Here is an 18,560-nt window from a genome sequence, read left to right on the forward strand (position 1 = left end):
TAATTTTTATACTTTTGCTTTTGGGATAATTTGGATATGGGAATATTTCACTAATAATCCTCTGTGATTTTTCTAGTGCTGACCCAGACATCCTTACAGTGTGATCTACAAATAATTTGCAAATGTACTCAGTCGCTTCAATTGTGTCCAACTTTTTGTGACCTCATGGACTATAGCCTGCCAGGTTCCTCTGTCTATGAGAGTTTCCAGGCAAGAATGCTGGAGAGGGTTGCCGTTTCTTCCTCCAGGGGATCTTACCAACCCAGGGATGGAACACAAGTTTCCTGTACTGCAGGCGGATTCTTTACCGCTGAGCCACCGGGGAAGCCCTTGGAAATGTAATGACATTTTTTCAAATATTAAATTCAACATGGCTGAAGTCATGGTGCTGTGGACACTCAGTCTTTATTAACTTCAGTTTGCTGTTTCCTTTTCAAATTTTGGCGATGACAGATTATATGTTTGCGTCCTTGACATTATTGTCAAGGACAAAAGTTCTGAAGGCCTTGGTGCTGGGCCTGAGTGCTTAATTAACTAAATGGTACTGATGAAGCCCTGATGGTTTATCAGGGATGGAAGTGAACATGCTCGTTACCCTCACAGAGGCCGAGGGTTAGTGGAAAATAACAGTGTAACAGTGAAGCGTGATAAACGTTATACTAGACTGGAGAAGGAGATGGCAACCCACTCCAGTATTCTTGCCTGGAGAATCCCAGGGATGGAGGAGCCTGGTGGGCTGCTGTCTATGGGGTTGCACAGAGTCAGACACGACTGATGCGACTTAGCAGCAGCAGCAGCAGCAGCAGCAGGCTTTCAGAAAGCCAGTGGCAGTGCATTCTGAAAGTAAGGGGGTCACCTGCAGGGGGATGCCTAAACCTCAGAAAGACACACAGACATGGGCGAGGTGGTGGTGAGATAAGCCCCGGTAGTTCACCTCATTTGTATGTTTTCTTCCCATAAACCTAGGCTCAGAGAGGTTACGTTTTCCTCATAAAAGAGGTAGACGCATCATTTCCTATTCACAGGGTGGTTGTGAGAGTTAAGTAAGACTGCCCTCAGTGCTTTTGGTAAACTTTTATATGAAAATGTCAGGCATCTTAGTTATACAAAACATGCGTCCAGGGGGCCTGGCAATCTTTGCCTGGTTTAGTCTGGTACCCCATTCCCAGGAGGCAGAGACCAGCTCAAAGGCATGGGGATGGTGGCATTTCTGGGGGATGTAGGAATCTGTTGACCAGTGAGATGACAATGATGCTTGGAAAGAAATAATTTTGTTGCTTGGCTCCTTCTCCCCAGCTGGGGACCACTGGTCCCTACTTTCCAAGGAGACAACTTCTTTCTCTCCTTCCTTCGTTTACCTCTCTCTCCCTTTTCCCCTCCCTCTTCCTTTTTTTCCTGGGGCATCGCTCTTGCTCTTTTGACTATAAGCTCCCTGGAGGCTGTAGGCAGAGACCATTTCTTCCACGAGTGAAAACACTGTGCCCAGCAGTGTAAGGCCCATAGTACGCACTAGACAAATGCCAGTGAATGAATTCAGTAAAGGAATGAATGGAAAACTATAATGCGTGTGCTTTTTTTCAAGCAGTTGTCTTTGGCAACACAATTATCTATTATTTTGATTGTGTAAAATCTAATTTCATGGCATGTATTCATCTTGTAAAATTCATCCTGTTGTCTTTTATTACACAGAAAGGTTCAATACCGAAAGGTGTTCATGGAAGAAGCTTCCGGTTGCCTTACAATATCCACCCTTTTTCTCTTTCTTAGTAAAGAATTCCACTTTTAAAAGCTGGTTGCTACCCACCTAAAAATGACCATGCTTCCTAGTATTTCTTGCAGCTAGGTTGTGGCCATGCGACTGATTTTGACCAATCAGATTCAAATAGAAAAGTGCTTGACTTTCAGGAAGACTGCCTAAAATACAGGAGACTCCATTCTGTATTCCCTCTCTCCCAAACTACTGCCTGAAACACAGATGTGAAGGCTGGAGCACTAGCAGCTAACACAGTCCATGAGGCAGAGACTGCCAGCTTAGAGGCCACTGAATGGTGAGCAGAAGGAGTGGGGCCCCTGCCGGCTTTGTGGAACTGCCATCTGCCCTGGACTGCCGTAGCTGCTTTATACTTATTTTATACAAGGAAAAACAAAAAACAAAAAACAATTTCTATCTTCTCTGAACCACCATCGTTTTCAATTTTCCGTTTATAGTCAGCCAAACTTAATCCTCACAGATACAGTGCTGCTGGACAAACACTTGTGGGGCTCCCAGGATGAATGATCCTTTTCCCCAGAAATGCTTGAGCAGCAAAGGGTAATTTCACTTGGGCAAGGACAATATTTTTCCTCAGCTCACATCTTACATGTTCAGTGTGTGGCAGAAGTCTCTGCTATAAGGTTGTTTACTACAGACCAGAGAGAGAAGATGAGTTCTGTCTAAAAAATGTTTGGAATTGGAATTGCTACTTGGCTGCCTCAATAGAAATCCCCTGATCATTCAGAGAATGAAATAAGTCCTCTCAGACCACTCAAAATGATGGAGCTGCTGGCCATATCCCTACAGTAACCAACGCAACAGACTTGATGCCATGGTGAGACTGGTCCCTGCTTCTCATCTCACTGTTGGAGGCTGTTGAGGAAATACAGTCATTTCCATCTTAGCATAATTATCATTGAGCTGGTATTTCTGACAATAATTAGCCCACAAGTTTAGGTGCATGGGTCCATTGCTCACTGGAGACACTAAAATGTCCTCGAGAAGTGCCGGATCCCTGTCTGGTGTTCATGGAGGCAGATTCTGTCCTGAGAGCTGAAGCCAGTCTCTTTGCCTCTGTGTGTTGAGAGGCTGGGCTATGGGAACCAGCTCTATTTTACAACATGTCAATGTTCACATAACCTTGGAGCAGAGAAACTTTCTAACCATCAATTCAAGTCATAAGGGAAAATAGAAATATGATTGCCTAGGTAAAAATAGAATTCTTTATATGACAAAAAGCATTAGCAACATCAACACTTTTGCACAGCATTTTCAGAAAATTCTTCAGAAAATTAATGATGCATTAAACAATTTAGCGACAAGCATGTCCACTGACCTTTTACAAAAATAATTGCATATGACTGGAAACAGTCTAAATAGCCAACAACAAGGGAATGAATAAATAAATGAGCATGTTTGTGTAATAGACTAGTAGAATGCATATTCAGCGACTAAAAATAGTGGCTATTTCTTGACACGGAAAGCGATTCATCACGTATTGGAAAGTAAAAATGGCAGATTTCAAAGCAAAGTGGGTGATGTGAACCAATTTTGAAAATAAAAAGTAGTACTCCAACATGTGACTAGAGATATATCCAAGCTGTTAAAAAGGGATTTCCTTGGGTGGGACTATCACAGATTTTTAAAATTAGATTCTTTATTCCCAACTACCTTTTCAAAAGTTTCCTCCATGAACTATCTTAACTTTATAATAAGGATAAGAAGATACAAGTCATTAAGAAGAAGAATTTCATCTGCCCACTGCTGTCCATTTGGATTTGGCTAAGAGCACAATGCGATGGGCTTTTAAACAAGCTTTAATAACGCAGGCTTTTTAGTGAGAATATTCACTCTGAAGCCTGGACACCTCCTGTCTTTAGAGTTACAGGCTTCTCAGAGATCAAGGCGCCTTTCACTGGTTTTAACATTCCCTAGTGAGATAAAAGAGGGCATCCAGTGGCAGGGCGGAACTACTGTGTCTGAGACGTGTTTTCCATCCCCAAAGACAGGACAGGATGAGTCAGAAGTGAGGTCCTGAGTTTTGCGGGGGTTGGGGGTAGGGCGGAGTTTTCCTGTCTTGGGAAGGGAGGGAGCCTGCCTGCCCTCAGGGAGGAGGCCTGTCGCGGTGGGGGCAGGAGCTGAATTAGGCTGTCAGGATACTGGCCGGGTGTGCCGGGTCTCTCATTGCGCTAAGATGCCTTGAGTGCCTGGCTAGTCATCTGAGATGAGATGGGGTTATTGGAGCTGAGGCACCCACAGTCTTGGAGTGAGATATTGATATAGAGATAGGCAGAGAGGGAGAGGCAGAGACAGAGAAAGAAGAGGAGGAACGGGGGGAGGGAGGTGATAGAGGGAGGAGGAAGGAGAAAGAAGAAGAGGGAAAGAGGAGGAGAAAAGAGAAGAGAGGAGAGAGAGGAATGAATGGGAGGAAGGAAGGAACAGAAGCAGACAGAGACGAGACGGCTATGAGACAAGAGAGAAAGACGGTCCTAGAGGGACGGGGGAGATGCCAATAGAGACAGTAGTGGGGAGGAAGACAGGCAGGGGAAGACAGAGAGGCACAAGGAAGAGATGCATGGAGTAAAGGATAGACCAAGAGTAATCGGCACTGGGATTGACACGTGGACACACACAGAGCCGCGCACACACACACACACACACACACACACACACAGGGACACCCTGATAGCATGCAGGAGTGCAGAGCCAGGGTGAAGCTATTGCTGGGAATCAACGCCCTTGGAGTACATGTGACTTTGTCAGTTGAACTCAGAGCTCTCCTTGAGATAAAAATAGGAGTTCCCACTGTAAAGTTCTTCCCTCTTCCAATGCCTGCTCCCGAGGAATCATTAAGAAAACACCACCACCACCACCACAGACACAAGGTCATCATGTCTTTCTGAGAATTCTGGGGAGTTGAGTGTGGATGATTAGAAAACCGTGTCCCAGCCCGGCCCCTCTCCTCAGCCCTGCTCAGCCTTTGCACACACGGCCCCTCAGGGACACGACTTCTCGTGTACAGGATCAAAGGCTGCAAATAATTAATGAGCCTTTTCTCCCCGAAGAGTTCCTGTGACAACAGCTCAACCTGTCAGGGATGCTATGCCTACCTTTGATGGAGCTCAGAACCAGTGCCAGGAGAGGAAGGGTGGGTGGTCGGGGAGGGGGGGCAGGGAAGGGCGGAGGGAGGTCCAGTCAGTGCCAGGCTGAGAAAGGGTCACTTCTAGGCAACTCTGGATCTCAGCAGGAAGGAATGTGTCCAAAGAGTCAGACCAGAGAGCGAAATGTGTGTCTCACACATGCACACACATTTACTTTGCTTTCAGTGCTGGAAAAGGGACTTGTCCAGACACTGCTCAGCCAGACCCATTTGTAAGTGCTACAGTTCTTAGCCAAACAGCCACAGGAACACCTCAGTTATATTTCCCGAGGGGACCATGACATTGAACTTGATTGCAGTGGCTCTCCGTGGCCCCTGATGACTCAGGATCATTCCCATGCTCCGGGAAGGGCCTTGGGCATTCCTGTGGGAAGCCACCTCCCAGGTACTTGTGGTTGGATGCCGGGTTCCCAGTGGGCTCAGGCCTCAGGACTAGCCCCGGGGAGCTCTTGCCGTCCTGCTGTTCTGTCTGTGAGGTGTGTGTGCGAGTTGGCTCAGGGAGACCCACACCTGGCCCTCCGGCAGATACTTCTGGTTGGGGGGATCTTTTTTTCTGGTAGGACTGAGGCCCGGCATTGCTATTGGTGCCTTGACCCTCTACAGCCGCACAGAGACCGCTGAGGATGAAGCCAAACCAGGTTAAGCGCAGAGTCAAAAGGTGGGGAAGGAATATTCTGAGCCCTGGAATCCTCATGCTGAATGCCCTTGCCCTCATTTTCGATGCTGTGGGCCAGCACCGGCGCTCCTGGAAAAAGTCAGGCTGAGATGGGTCCTTGCCACTCGTGACTGAGGGTCACATCACACCTGTGATGACCAGCTGTACTGTGGAAACTGGAAGCTCTTCAGAGCTTTCTCTGTTCCTGCTTTCTACCACAAGCCTCATGTCTAGTAAGCGACAAATTGCTTTCTCTGATCTCCTTTTCTCACAGTGGGTGCCACTAATGCTCCATGCGGGATAGAATGGGGAACCACTGGATTCCAGTTCCAGTTGCTGGTTTGTTCTCCAAGCTCAAATCCTGCTGGCCTTGGAGTCCCTCGCCAGTCATCTGCTCCTCTCCAGCTGGGAATCACGCCTCCTGACTTGGTCTGCTGGGGCTGCTGGCCATGGCCTCTTGCTATGCTCCAAGCACCACACCCCATTTGCCAGATGGGTTTCCTTCCTGCTTCTCAATCAGCTGCCTGTGGTGGGGGCAGCTGCAGCCACATCTGGGAACATCACCTCTTTGACTGCCAGGGGGCCCTGAGTTGGGGGTGCATGGCTCCAGCTCAGGCAAAGCAGACTTGCCCCGACATATGAACTGTGAGCCGAGCGACACAAGAGTGGACAGTGGCTGGAGGTTGGTCACTCTCCCTGTGAGAGCCTGCAGCGCCGCCTGTCAGGTCGCATTACCTAGAGGTACAACAAGTCCTGTGCTATCTCAGCCTCGGTCCAAGCATCTTCTCCAATTCTATAAACTCCTCAACACCACTGATCATCAGAGGAACGCAAATCAAAGCCACAATGAGATGGTATCTCACACCCATCAAAATGGCCATCATCAAAAAGACCACGAGTAACACATGCTGGAGAGGATGTGGAGAAAAGGGAACTTTTGTACACTGTTGGTGAGGAATATGAATTGGTGCAGCCACTATGGAGAACAGTGTGGAGGTCCCCGCAAAAAAAAAAAAAAAATAATAGAACCACTATCTAGCAACTTCACACCTGGGCATATATTAAAAAAAAAAAAACAACCCATGAATTTGAAAAGCTACATCATTCTGCCCAATGTTCATAGCAGCATTATTTACAGTAGCCAAGGTATGGAAGTTTAACCTAAGTGCCCATCAAGAGATGAATAAAGAAAATGTGGTGTATACATATACGCACAAATACGTGTGGAATATTACTCAGCCATAAAAAGAATGAAATCCTGCTATTTGCAACAATGTGGATGGACCTAGAGAATATTATGCTTAGTGAAATAAGGCAGAGAGAGACCAATACTCTGTTACCACTTATACTAGAATCTAAAAAAGAAAACAAAGGACTGCATATAAGAAACAGAGACAGACCCACAGATACAGAGAAAAACTAGTGGTTCCCAGTGGGGAAAAGTTCATAAACTGTTCCTAGGATCTTCCAACAAATTCCCCTTTTGCCCGAGTCAGCCAGAGCCGGTCTTAAACAAAGAACCCCGACAGATCCGCCTCTTCCCTGTCCGCCCCACCTTAGTGGCGCATCTACTCCCAGATCCCAGACACCTGATTCAGCCCCTCCTCATCGCAGTAACATCGTCATGCCTGCCAGCATCCCGCGTTACCCAGCAAAGGCAGTATCCCAAGCTTAGCAACATCAACCCCATTTCAGTGCATTTCCTACCCACCCTGGAGTCACCTCTTCTACCTCCTGTACTCTTGCCTGGAAAATCCCATGGACGGAGGAGCCTGGAAGGCTGCAGTCCATGGGGTCGCAAAGAGTCAGACAAGACTGAGTGACTTCACTTTCACTTTTCACTTTCATGCATTGGAGAAGGAAATGGCAACCCACTGCAGTGCTCTTGCCTGGAGAATCCCAGGGACGGGGGAGCCTGGTGGGATGCCATCTATGGGGTCGCACAGAGTCGGACATGACTGAAGTGACTTAGCAGCAGCAGCAGCAGCAGAGACATCCTAAATTTGTACGACTACCTTACAGTGTGTTAAGTTACAGATTTCCTGATCTTTCTCTTTGATGTTTAAATTTTGTGTTTCCTTTGTCAAACACTATACAGAAGAGGGGGAAATAAAAGGAGAAGAGGAAAAAAAAAAAAGAATGGCTATTTCAGATTCACATTATTACAGGAGTTGGCCTTATTTTGTGCTTGTATCTAGTTCATCTGGAGTTTCAGAAAGTTTTGTTGTAAAAAATAAACCCCTGTTTGGGTTGGAAAATAGCTTCTGCCAGCCTGCTCCACGGTCCTGTGGCCGACATGGAGATGGTGGCGTGTTTCCAGCTGTTTCAAATCAGGAAAATAAGACACATGTTTATTTGAATGTGTCTAATACATGGTTATTGGTATCTCCTATGAGAAGATTCTGTTCTGGAGGAGGAAGATTAATCACTCCCTGCTGCAGAGACAAGCCCATGTTTGGACCTGCCTGCCGATGTGTTTGCTGTGAAATGTCGCCCTAGGGAGGGCATCTCGTCTCCACCAGCATGAGATGCACTGCAGATAATGCTCATTTAATTAAATCTCATTAAGAAAATCCCTTCTTTTGAAGTACTGGACAGAGCTTAAGGAATGAAGACTAAAAATTTGAACCTTTTTTTTTTTTTTGGCTTTCCAATCATCAATGGAAAACTCAGCCCCGATGGTGGTGGTTTAACTGCTAAGTCGTGTCTAACTCTTGGGATCCCATGGACTGTAGCCCTCCAGGCTCCTCTGTCTATGGGATTCTCCAGGCAAGAATCCTGGAGTGGGTTGCCATTTCCTTCTCCAGAGGATCTTCCCGACCCAGGAATCGAACCTGAGTCTCCTGCATTGCAGGCAGATTCTTTACCGACTGAGCTAACTCAACCCTGATGGTTCATTTCTAAGTACCAGGGAACATCTATTCCTTCCCCTTAACAGTTCAGAGTCCGGAGCACTTGGCCGACAGCACCGACTTTGCATACTGAACCACCATATCTCCATCCTGATTCTTCTGCTACTAAGCTGGGCAGCCTTGAGCAAGCTACTGAACCTCTCTGAATTCCTAATACCCTTAACTGTACATGGAGTTGGCCAAGCCTTTCTCATGAAGCTGTGGCCACTGATAGAGCAGGTTAACTATCTGAGATGCGAGGGGCCCTGGGTGGTAGCTCCTTCCACACCGTGCTTGGCACAGGCAGAGCCCTGGGAACCTGTGGGAACACAGCCCTGGAGCCCCTCTCCTCCCGGGTGCTCTGCAGCCAGGAACCAGGGACAGGGCCAGCTTCCCCGTGTAGTCAGCCTGGTTCCCTGGTGTCACTGGCCACCAACTCTTCATCATGACACAAACTTCCTGCTCAGCCAGGTCATTAAGCAGTGTATGTAATGTATGTAAGTCAATGGTAACCCGGAAGGAAGAGCCGCTCCTGCCTGCCTCCCGCCTCTGGCCACGGAGACGCTCACCCACCTGATGGTCTGACGCTGCAGAGAGTCGGGGTCCGTGGCATTCACTGTCAGCAGCACACTGCCCACAGAGATGTTCTCCTGCTTGGTCACCATCATGGGGTCCGGGTAGAAAACTGGACTCTCGTTGACGTCCAGGACAGTGATGTGGACAGTGGCTGTGGAGCTGGAGCCGTAGGAGACGTCGGGCACCAGTGGGTCCTCGTTTTCCACTTTGATCAGCAGGGTGTGAAAGGCAGAAATCTCATAGTCCAGAGGCTGGAAGGCAGAGAGGGGGTGCTCAGAACATGGGTCTGCCACAAAGGGTGGGTGCTTTTGCACAGAGGCCCTCTGACAGCCCCTGGGCCGTGCAGACACTCGGGGATGGATCCAGGTTCTGTGGACTAAGAAGTTTTATGCAACTTGGGGCCCTCTTTCAGAAAAAGAGTATGAAACATACAGATAACAAGTTAGATATGGGAGTTGTTGAGGGTTTTAGACTGAGAAATAACCATAGCAATTACATGAGTCTCAGAGATCTGGGTCTCTGGGTGTGAGATCTCTTTGAGTAAGATTCCCTGATGATGCTGACATTAAAAGCCTTCCCACCTGTAGCCTGTGACCCCAAACTCCATCACGCCTGTGGGCTTCAGTGGGTGCATGTTATTCTAGTAGAATGTCATGTAAGGAAAAGGATTCGGGAGGCTGAGACATGAGGGGTTAAGCTGCAGGGCCCTGCCTCCCCTGAGGGCACTGGGAAGCCTGTGGGGGCATTTTCATTTGGCCTCAAGACTCAGTGGCTCTATTGCCATTTTCTGGGCAGGAGGATGCGATGCCAGATACATGGCAGGCTCTCCCACCAACGAGCAGCCCTGCTGAGGCCCTTTCTAGGTGATTATGCAAAGGGGCTCTGGTGTCTACCTCCTCTGGTGCTGTGTAGACTAATGTCAGAGGACATTAAGGAAACCCACTGTAGACATTATGAACGTGGTGGCCTGCCCACCATAAACTGTCACAGACCACATCCACTCTGTCACTTTCCTTCTAAACCATTAGCTGCAGTGAGGGTGACATTTTCTGTTGATGGGAGTGTGTGTGGGGAGACATTTGGGTGAGACAAGGACACAATTTTTATTTCAGTGTTTACCGGAAAATGAGTAAGCTAACTCATGAGACCTAAGATGTAATGGACGTTCCTGCTGGGAGGATGAGACTAAAGTGAGTCCAGGGAGGTGATTCACACTCAACCAGAAGGAAGGGGATGGCAGTGCAGGCTGTAAGGGATCTGGGAACGTGGGATGAGGGTGAGGACTGAAAGAGCTCTGTGGGCACAGGAGGTAGAGGTGTAATCAGAGAGGCCGAGTGGGAGGAACTTTAGGCAGAATTACACTAACTTCTATAATAATTACAGCTAATGTGCATGCAGCCCACCCCACACCTGTGAAAGTGCACAGATGCACATGTGTGTACACATGCACAGGCACCTACACACACACACACACACACACACACACACACAAAGTGCTGACCTGGAAATACTTCCTGGTAGTAATAGGACTGCCCCTCCCACCCCCACCTAGAACTCCTCCCATCAGGGTGAGTGTTAGGGTGTTAAGCCCTAACAGATACAAAGCTGTTGGTACCCAGGAGCTATACTGTGGTTCCCTCCCTGGAATACAAGAATAATTTACCACTGCTGCCTCCTTTCTAATAACAGATCTCTGTCCTGCCCAAGTGAAGCCCCAAATATGCAAGCCCATGAAGGACTCCACATTCCGGCTAGCGTTCCAGGTGACTCGTGTAGATGCGGACATTTCAGACTCACAGCATGGTGGGTCGGAGGGGGCGTGTGGGGACCGGAGGACACGATGCTCCATTTCACTCAAGCCACAGCAAACAGGCTGGGAGAACTGCGCTCCCGTAGGCTTTACGCGGGGATGTGTATTTACCCAAGCTTTGTCTTACAGCTGCAGGTCTGGAAAACTGCCTGCCACCTTTTATGGACCCTGGATGAGATGCAGACGACAGCCAGAGGCTGTGTTATTTTACGGTTTTCACGGCTTTGAAACTGCAGTGCTGAGCGTACGGCAGTGTCAGGATCTCCAGGGAGTCCTGACGAGGGAAGAGGAGTTGGGACTCACAGAGCTGCTCTTTGCAGGCAGATGTTTGGGGTTCAGTTTGGACCAAGTTCTGAAAAGGGCAGGCTTGGGAGAAACCCAGAGCCCTTGTCCTCCCAACAAAGCAGGAAGCATCTCTAAAATCTGACATTCTCAGTGGTTCTGGGTCCTACCCCCAGTGGCATTATGGAACTTTGCTGATGCAAATGTTTATACAGCCTGGCTAGGCTGAATAATGACCCCACCCTTAGTATGTCCATATTCTAATCCTTGGAACGTTACCTTACATGGCAAAAGGGACTTTGCAGATGTGATTAAACTAAGGACCTTAACTGGGGACAGAAGCCTGAATTACCCAGGTGGGCTCAACAGAACCATAGGGGGCCTTGAAAGAGGGAGGCAGGAAAGTCAAAGGAAGGAGCAGATGTGGCGATGGAAGCAGGGGTCAGAGTCAGAGAGAGGAAGACGCTGGGGCACTGCTCTGAAGATGCTGGAAGGGGCCATGAGCCAAGGGATGCTCCAGAAGCTGGGAAGAATGAGGACACAATTCCACTTTCCCCTGCTGTCCCCGGAGCCTCCAGCAGGGGCCAGCCACACCACCTGCAGCCCCATGAACCTGGTTTTGGACTTTTAAGCCTCCACGTTGGTGGTCACTGTTACAGCAGCCACTGGAAACACACCACTTATGAGCTGGTGACTTCCTCATAACAGCCTGGAGAGGTGGGCTGTCCCGACACCTCGTTTCACAGATGAGGAAACCGAGGCACAGAAAACAGTTACGCATCTTAGCTGAGGGCACACAGGGAGTAGGTGGCAATGTTCCTGCTTTGTCCACTCACTTGGCTGCCGTAAACACAGCTGCTTCCTGCTTCTCAGGCAAACTGCTTCAGCCCCCAGAAAAGAAGCTGTATTCCGCAGATGGCCTGGTCTGGCGGCAGCTCTCCCAGAACCTCCCGGACCCCTTCCTCCAGGACATGGGGACCACCAGCCACTCACGCTCTGCTGCCTCCCCCTCCCTCCCATGTTTCTAAGCCCTCCCTTTCCATTGTGGTCACATGTCCTTCTCAGACTCCCTGCAGCAGAGAGCGGTCAGCATGCAGGGCCACGTGCTCACAGGCAGTTTCACACTGAGGATCACCCCGTATGTGTAATTATCTGCTGTGTTTAAGAGAGTAATCCAGACTCTGCTAAGAAAGATTGAGAGGAAATGTGATAATCCACAATTTGAGTATGGATCTTTAGGAAACCTTCACAGGTCCCATTTTTGCATATCTTTGATAATTAACTATGAAATGTCTGGAGAATGTGTTTTAAGGTTCCATGCAAGTTTAAGTTTTTTGGAACCTGTGGAACGGGCTGGTTTTAAGGCTGTGAGGGTAAAAGCACTCCCTCAAGCAGGAGACTTTCTCTATTTTAATTCCGGGAGGGGGAGACTGGGGCTGATTTATCCTCAGCTGGGGGCCCTGGGTGCTCAGGCAAGGAAGGAGGAGCGCCGGAGGCACCCTTACTTTGACGACGGAGAGCATCCCCTCGTTGGTCTGCGGGTTGGTGTGGATCTCGAAGCTCTGCCCCGGATTCCCGTTGATGATGGTGTAGGCGGCCCTCCATGCACCCGTGGTGGGATCGTCCTTGTCCTCAACTGTCAAGTTGACAATAACTCCCATGGCTCCTTCCTCGACTGTGGCTTGAAACTGTAAACAAACAAAGCAGACCATAACTGTAACTATTTTGGGAAAACAACACCACCAACATAGCGAAGACCAGTGATGGTGCTCCTGTGACATGCCTGGTACAGGGCACGTTACCCCTAGCGTCTCATTAAATAATAAAGCAAAACAGAGGAAGACCATGACGCTGTGCTCTGCTGACAGATGACAGGCTTCAGGTTCTGGCAGCAGCCTTACGTGGGGCCATGAGCCTGAATTCTCATCGGGGGATGTTGGTCAGGGCTTGCCTGGGCTCACTGGAGGTGAGTGTTGAGAGAAGAGCTGTGTCTCCTCTGGGCCCCCTTCCTTCTCCCCACCTGGATGCAGATGACCACGAGGCCCAAGGGGAAGGTGGAGCCAAAGGAGGGACGGCACTAGGGTCCCTGAGGCACCATGAGGAGGTGGATGGAAGCCGCCCTGAACTGCCGTTGAGTGAGACCCTGCCCTGGACTGAGTCTGAGCCTTTGTGCATCTGTTCTTGCAGCTGTTATGAATGTGAGTCTGTGTGCCCAGTGCACAGCGAGGCCAAACAAGATGTCAGAGTCTGGAGCAGAGACAAGTGTACTGAGGGCCCTGCAAGGAGACAGCTGGCTCATGCCTTAAAAACCGCAAACTCCTGGAAAGCTGTCAGCAAAACCCTTTTCTCGGAAAGGTGCAGGAAGGGCGTGGGCAGTTGTTGCAAACGTCTTGCTGTCAGATCCTTTGCTCTTGAGGTCAGGTGTTCCTGTAAACCTCCACCAAAACAAATGTTATTCTCTGTTCTGACAAGTAAGGGCAAGGTCCTAAGGCTCAACTTTCACCCTCCGAGGTCTAGGGCCTGGGTTAGAGGAGGGGATCCCTCTGAGGACCAGTTGCCACCCCCACCATACCTTCGTCCAGCGCCAAGTATAGGTCCTCCCACCAGCACCCAGGCCTTGCTGAAGAGGCAGATCTCAGCTGGCAGCTCCCTCAGGGCCTGGTACTCAGACCCTGCCTGGCTGTCATCACAGGGAAGCCAGGAGCCCAGGACCCAGCTAGCCCTCAGGGTCCTCAGGCCACTCAAATAGGGTTGGGGGAGGGCGGGTCCTGGGGACCCACGCAGACAGACGGCTGCTGCCATTAGGTCCTGGAGAAGGGGACGGGAAAGAGGAGCTGCCTCAAAGCCGCAGCCTGGCCAGTGGGTGTCTGTGGCGAGGGCTCTGGAGCCCTGCAGATCATGGCCCCCAGCCTGTCCCCCGGGACCCCCAGCTCACCACCAGCTAAGGCCAGGGAGGGCCCTGGGGAGAAGGCTGTTCGCCTGCCTCTTACCACGCTCTCCCTCGGAGGACACCACCTGGCCAACGGTTGGCCCAGTGGGACCTCTAAGGACACGCTAAGGGCCTTGTGCTAACCCTCGGAGCTTAAGGTCTCATGGTAGGTTGCACAGAAATGACTGCATGGCCGCCTCTCCCCTAGTACAGCCCCACCCACCCTGAGGACAGGTGACTGGATACCAGAACGCTCTCGCTCATACACGGAAGGGCTGGCATTGGAGCCCTAGAGTTTGACTCCAGAGCGTGACTGTACCATCTTCTCTAATGAAGGGAGCCAGCTCCATCCTTCCTACCCCTGGCCCAACCTAGCAGGACTTTAGAAAAGCATTGTCTAAGGAAACATATAAATCAACTGTTTGGAGCTTTGCTGTACCTTTGTTTTTATTGTAATACATCTCAAATGTTTCTTGCAAGTCGGCGTGGTGAAAAAATAAATCAATAAATGAAAAATCAGTTTTCCCATAGACTGCGCTTCACAAGCCATCATTATTAGCACATTCCTTGAGCTGGAAGCATAAAGTATTGTTTTGATGCTTACCTCTGACACACTACAGGTGAATAGTAATCTGTTTGCAAATATTATATAAGCAAGTCATACCAATAAGCTGACAAGAAGAACAAGAAATATCCTGGAATTTCAATTAGTAGGAAAGAGAACCTAAAGACAGTAAGACAATGTCAGAAGGCCCTGATGTTCAAAGAGAAGTAATTTGAGAAATGAAGTCCCGAAAGCGGTGGCTGATTAATTGACTTGCAAATCATTAATCAGAAGCCGTAATCTTGATGCCTTGGGGGAGACAGGCTGGGGATGGGAACTCATTCGTCTCTCACACCTCAGTGAACCTGGGTAGGTTGTCTCGCTTCCCTACAAGTGGTGCTGGGAAATTCTTAGAACACACACACCAGATGGAGAGCAGCTGGAGTGAAGGGGACATGGAGGGTGCTGTCACATAGAAACAGCTCCAGGAGACAATGATTTTGACCGGATTCCTGAGTCTTGTTTAAGTTAGTGCTACCTTCTATCTTCCCCGCATTCTCCCCAAAATTATGAAATTCCAGAGCTTGAAATCAGACTGGTGGTTCCTAGTCCTGTTAGAGTCTCCTTGAGGGCTTTTTAAAAACACTTTTTTTTTTTTTTTTTAACTAACCCTATTCCAATTCAGTTGATTTGGGGTTAGGCCGGAGATTCAGTATTTTCTTGACCTGCACAGATAATTCTATTGATAATATGCAGTTTGGGTGGAGAAGAAAGACAGTTCAAGGCCAAGGATGACCGAGGTGAGGATGTGAGAACCCACTCTGTGCACTGTGAGGCTGCCTGGCTGCCGTGTAGAGCGGCCGGCAGTGCACCTGGGGACAGCAGGAAGGAGTGCTGTGATCGTCTACTGCTGTCTGCCGTGTGCCTGGGAGCAGAACATGGCGGCATATGCGCTGCCGGACCCTGCAGGTTGCAGAGGAAGAAGCCGGCTCGGAGGAGGAAGGAACAGCTTGGTCCAAGGTCACCGAGTGAGCCGCAGGTCACATCCAGATCTGGACTGCAGTAACATCTGCTTTCCACAAGTTCTGTTACTCATGCCCACTCAAGGTCCCCATTGCCTGCCCCAGCCTAGTGAGGGTCATTAGGGAAGAATTCCCTGAGAACTAAACGAAGACGAAAAGTTAGTGAGGTGAGAGGCGAGAGTCCTCCTGGATCTGAAACGGCAGGTGCAGAGGCTAGTGGTCAAGGGAGCACGGGGCCTTTGTGGAGTAGAGGGAAGGTGTGTGTGGCTGGAGAGAACCCTCTGCTCTTGGGCTATGGGGGAGGAGACAGTCAGATGATGCAAAGCCTTGCCAGCCAGGGAAAGGCATTTAGAATTTACCTTGAGAGCAAAGTGAGGTCTAATCAAGGAACTGGAATATGTTTAAATCAACTCCTGAGAGAACTCAGAAAAAAAAAATCTTTAAATATAGAAAACATTCAACACAATTATTATAGTCTCTGTTAAGACCATTATCTGATTCTTGCATAAACTATAAAGCCAGTTTCCTTGAGCATCCATTTAGAAACTCATTACTGCTTAATTAAATACTCATTCTATTAATTCTATTCAATGTTTTAACCCCATTATGTAATTCAAGAATGGAAAATTAAATAGATTAAAACGAAATAGTACCATTTTATATTTCTAGAGCAATGCTCATTTTGTGATTTAAAAACAATAGACAGACATTAATTTACCATACCAGAGCAGGAGGAATTATTGATTATAACATTACTTCGTTTAATTGGAAAAAATAGATAAAGTTACTTTCTGTTAAACTGTGCTGTAAATCAAGTATGAGATGTGAAACATGTTTTTACACAATCAGTGTGGGCGACTGGCTTGGGACATACTGAGTTTCATTAGCTCTGTCTTGCAATTCAGAGCTGAGTTATTTCATTTTCTTTTCTCTGATAAGGTGAGGTGAGTTCTGTGATGGACAGTTAGGAAGAGACTACCTGGACTTGCCACAAAGGTCACCCACCACCAGGGGAAGAGGGACTTGCATTTTAATTTACACTGAGAATGTACGCTCTTCCTCTTAGAGCAAAGAGTTGCTTGTTAAGGTTAACCTGGAAGATGGAAATGACGGTCAGCAGGCTAGAATGCCACATATGGGGAGAAGTGACAGCTCATGACTTTAAGGGACAGGACACAAGCAAGGCTGCTTGCTTAATTGCTGGAGTCCAGATTCAGTTCAGTTCAGTTCAATCGCTCAGTTGTGTCTAACTCTTTGTGACCCCACGAATTGCAGCATGCCAAGCCTCCCTGTCCATCACCAACTCCCAGAGTTCACTCAAACTCACGTCCATCGAGTCGGTGATGCCATCCAGCCATCTCATCCTCTGTCATCTCCTTCTCTTCCTGCCCGTAATCCCTCCCAGCATCAGAGTCTTTTCCAATGAGTCAACTTTTCGCATGAGGTGGCCAAAGTACTGGAGTTTCAGCTTTAGCATCAGTCCTTCCAAAGAACACCCAGGGCTGATCTCCTTTAGAATGGACTGGTTGGATCTCCTTGCAGTCCAAGAGACTCTCAAGATTCTTCTCCAGCACCACAGTTCAAAAGCATCAATTCTTTAGCACTTAGCTTTCTTCACAGTCCAACTCTCACATCCATACATGACCACTGGAAAAACCATAGCCTTGACTAGACGGACCTTTGTTGGCAAAGTAATGTCTCTGCTTTTGAATATGCTATCTAGGTTAGGAGTCCAGGTTCATGAGCTGCCAACCCTGGGGTTTCATGGAGAACTGATGCTGAATTCGAAAGGATGGGATATAGTTGGCTGGGCCCTGGCTTTGAGAAAATTAAAAGATAAGGCCCTGTAAAGTTTTACACACTTAAGTTTCTATTTGTGAGGATAAAAGGGTGATGGAGACATCATTAGGAACTGAGCTTGGCAACTCTTTTATGAGTCTGTATTTACATAAAGGATGCAGCTTGTTGGAAAAAATCTAATATCTGGCTGATAACCTATTGGGTAGAAACCACGATTGCTGTAAATAAGATCATGTGTTTAAGGGTCTTGGCACATTGCCTGGCATAGAGTAAATTAGGAATTGATATTTGTTAGCAGTGGTGATGATGATTGATTTCATTCTGTCTCATATCAAATTCTTACTTGTGAATTGGAGAATACGGCTCAAAGCCCTGTGATTCTTTCTCTTCTTATCACAGTCTGCCTTCTAAAGTGGTTGTTTTGTGTAGATCTCTTATTTCCCTGGATGGGTGTGGAAGAAGCTCTTTGCTTTTCAATATTATAAATCTGACCCTTACACCCTTACTTATCCTTGTCTTGCTGTTTAGCAACAAGGCAAATGATGTTAACTTATTGCACCCACATTTAGAAGGGACAGCTGCACCAGATATCTGGTTTCCTTCTATCTATAATTAGGATTCATCTTTGGACAGAAAGATGCAAGACCTCTCTTAAATAAATAGTCATTAAATGTCTACTGAATGTCAGGGGGTCTGCCAGGCACAGGATGTATAGCAGTCAGTGAGAGGGACACCATTCTCTCTCCCCTCAGGGGTTTATAGCTCAGGAGACTGACACATTTACTCCTGGTCAGTCCCTTTCCTTATGCAATCTGCTCACCCATGGCATATCCAAACAGTTTGATTTCTACCATTTCTCCACTGTCTTACATCCCAGGCGGCACCTGTGGCCAGTTATGGGTGCTTCTGTGTTTGGACATGATTTAGTTTCCAGCTAATGGTCATTTTAATAAATGGTGCTGGGGCCACTGGAGAGCCAGGTGGAAAAACAATGGATCTTGATCCCTACCTCACGCCATACAGAAACTGTGAAATGTAAAACAATAAACATTTTAGAAGAAAACATGGGAGGCTATTTTAATTCAGCTCACAGATAATGTTATGTGTTTGTTATACATATCAGTTCAGTTCATTCACT

General features: G+C 48.1%; 1 protein-coding gene across 2 annotated transcripts in view; it reads right to left on the reverse strand.

The window, feature by feature from the left end:
* CDH13 (cadherin 13) overlaps positions 1 to 18,560 on the reverse strand; it is a 1,011,871-nt gene that overhangs the window by 82,235 nt on the left and 911,076 nt on the right. For both annotated transcript variants that reach the window (XM_070388650.1, XM_070388651.1), the window contains 2 exons: positions 12,633 to 12,815; positions 9,033 to 9,286 (listed from right to left, as the gene is read on the reverse strand). In XM_070388650.1, coding sequence (XP_070244751.1) covers positions 9,033 to 9,286; positions 12,633 to 12,815 — 437 coding nt within the window. The remainder of the gene's footprint in view (positions 1 to 9,032; positions 9,287 to 12,632; positions 12,816 to 18,560) is intronic.

Source organism: Bos mutus, chromosome 18 (assembly GCF_027580195.1).
Source record: "Bos mutus isolate GX-2022 chromosome 18, NWIPB_WYAK_1.1, whole genome shotgun sequence".
Classification (NCBI taxonomy): Eukaryota; Metazoa; Chordata; class Mammalia; order Artiodactyla; family Bovidae; genus Bos; species Bos mutus.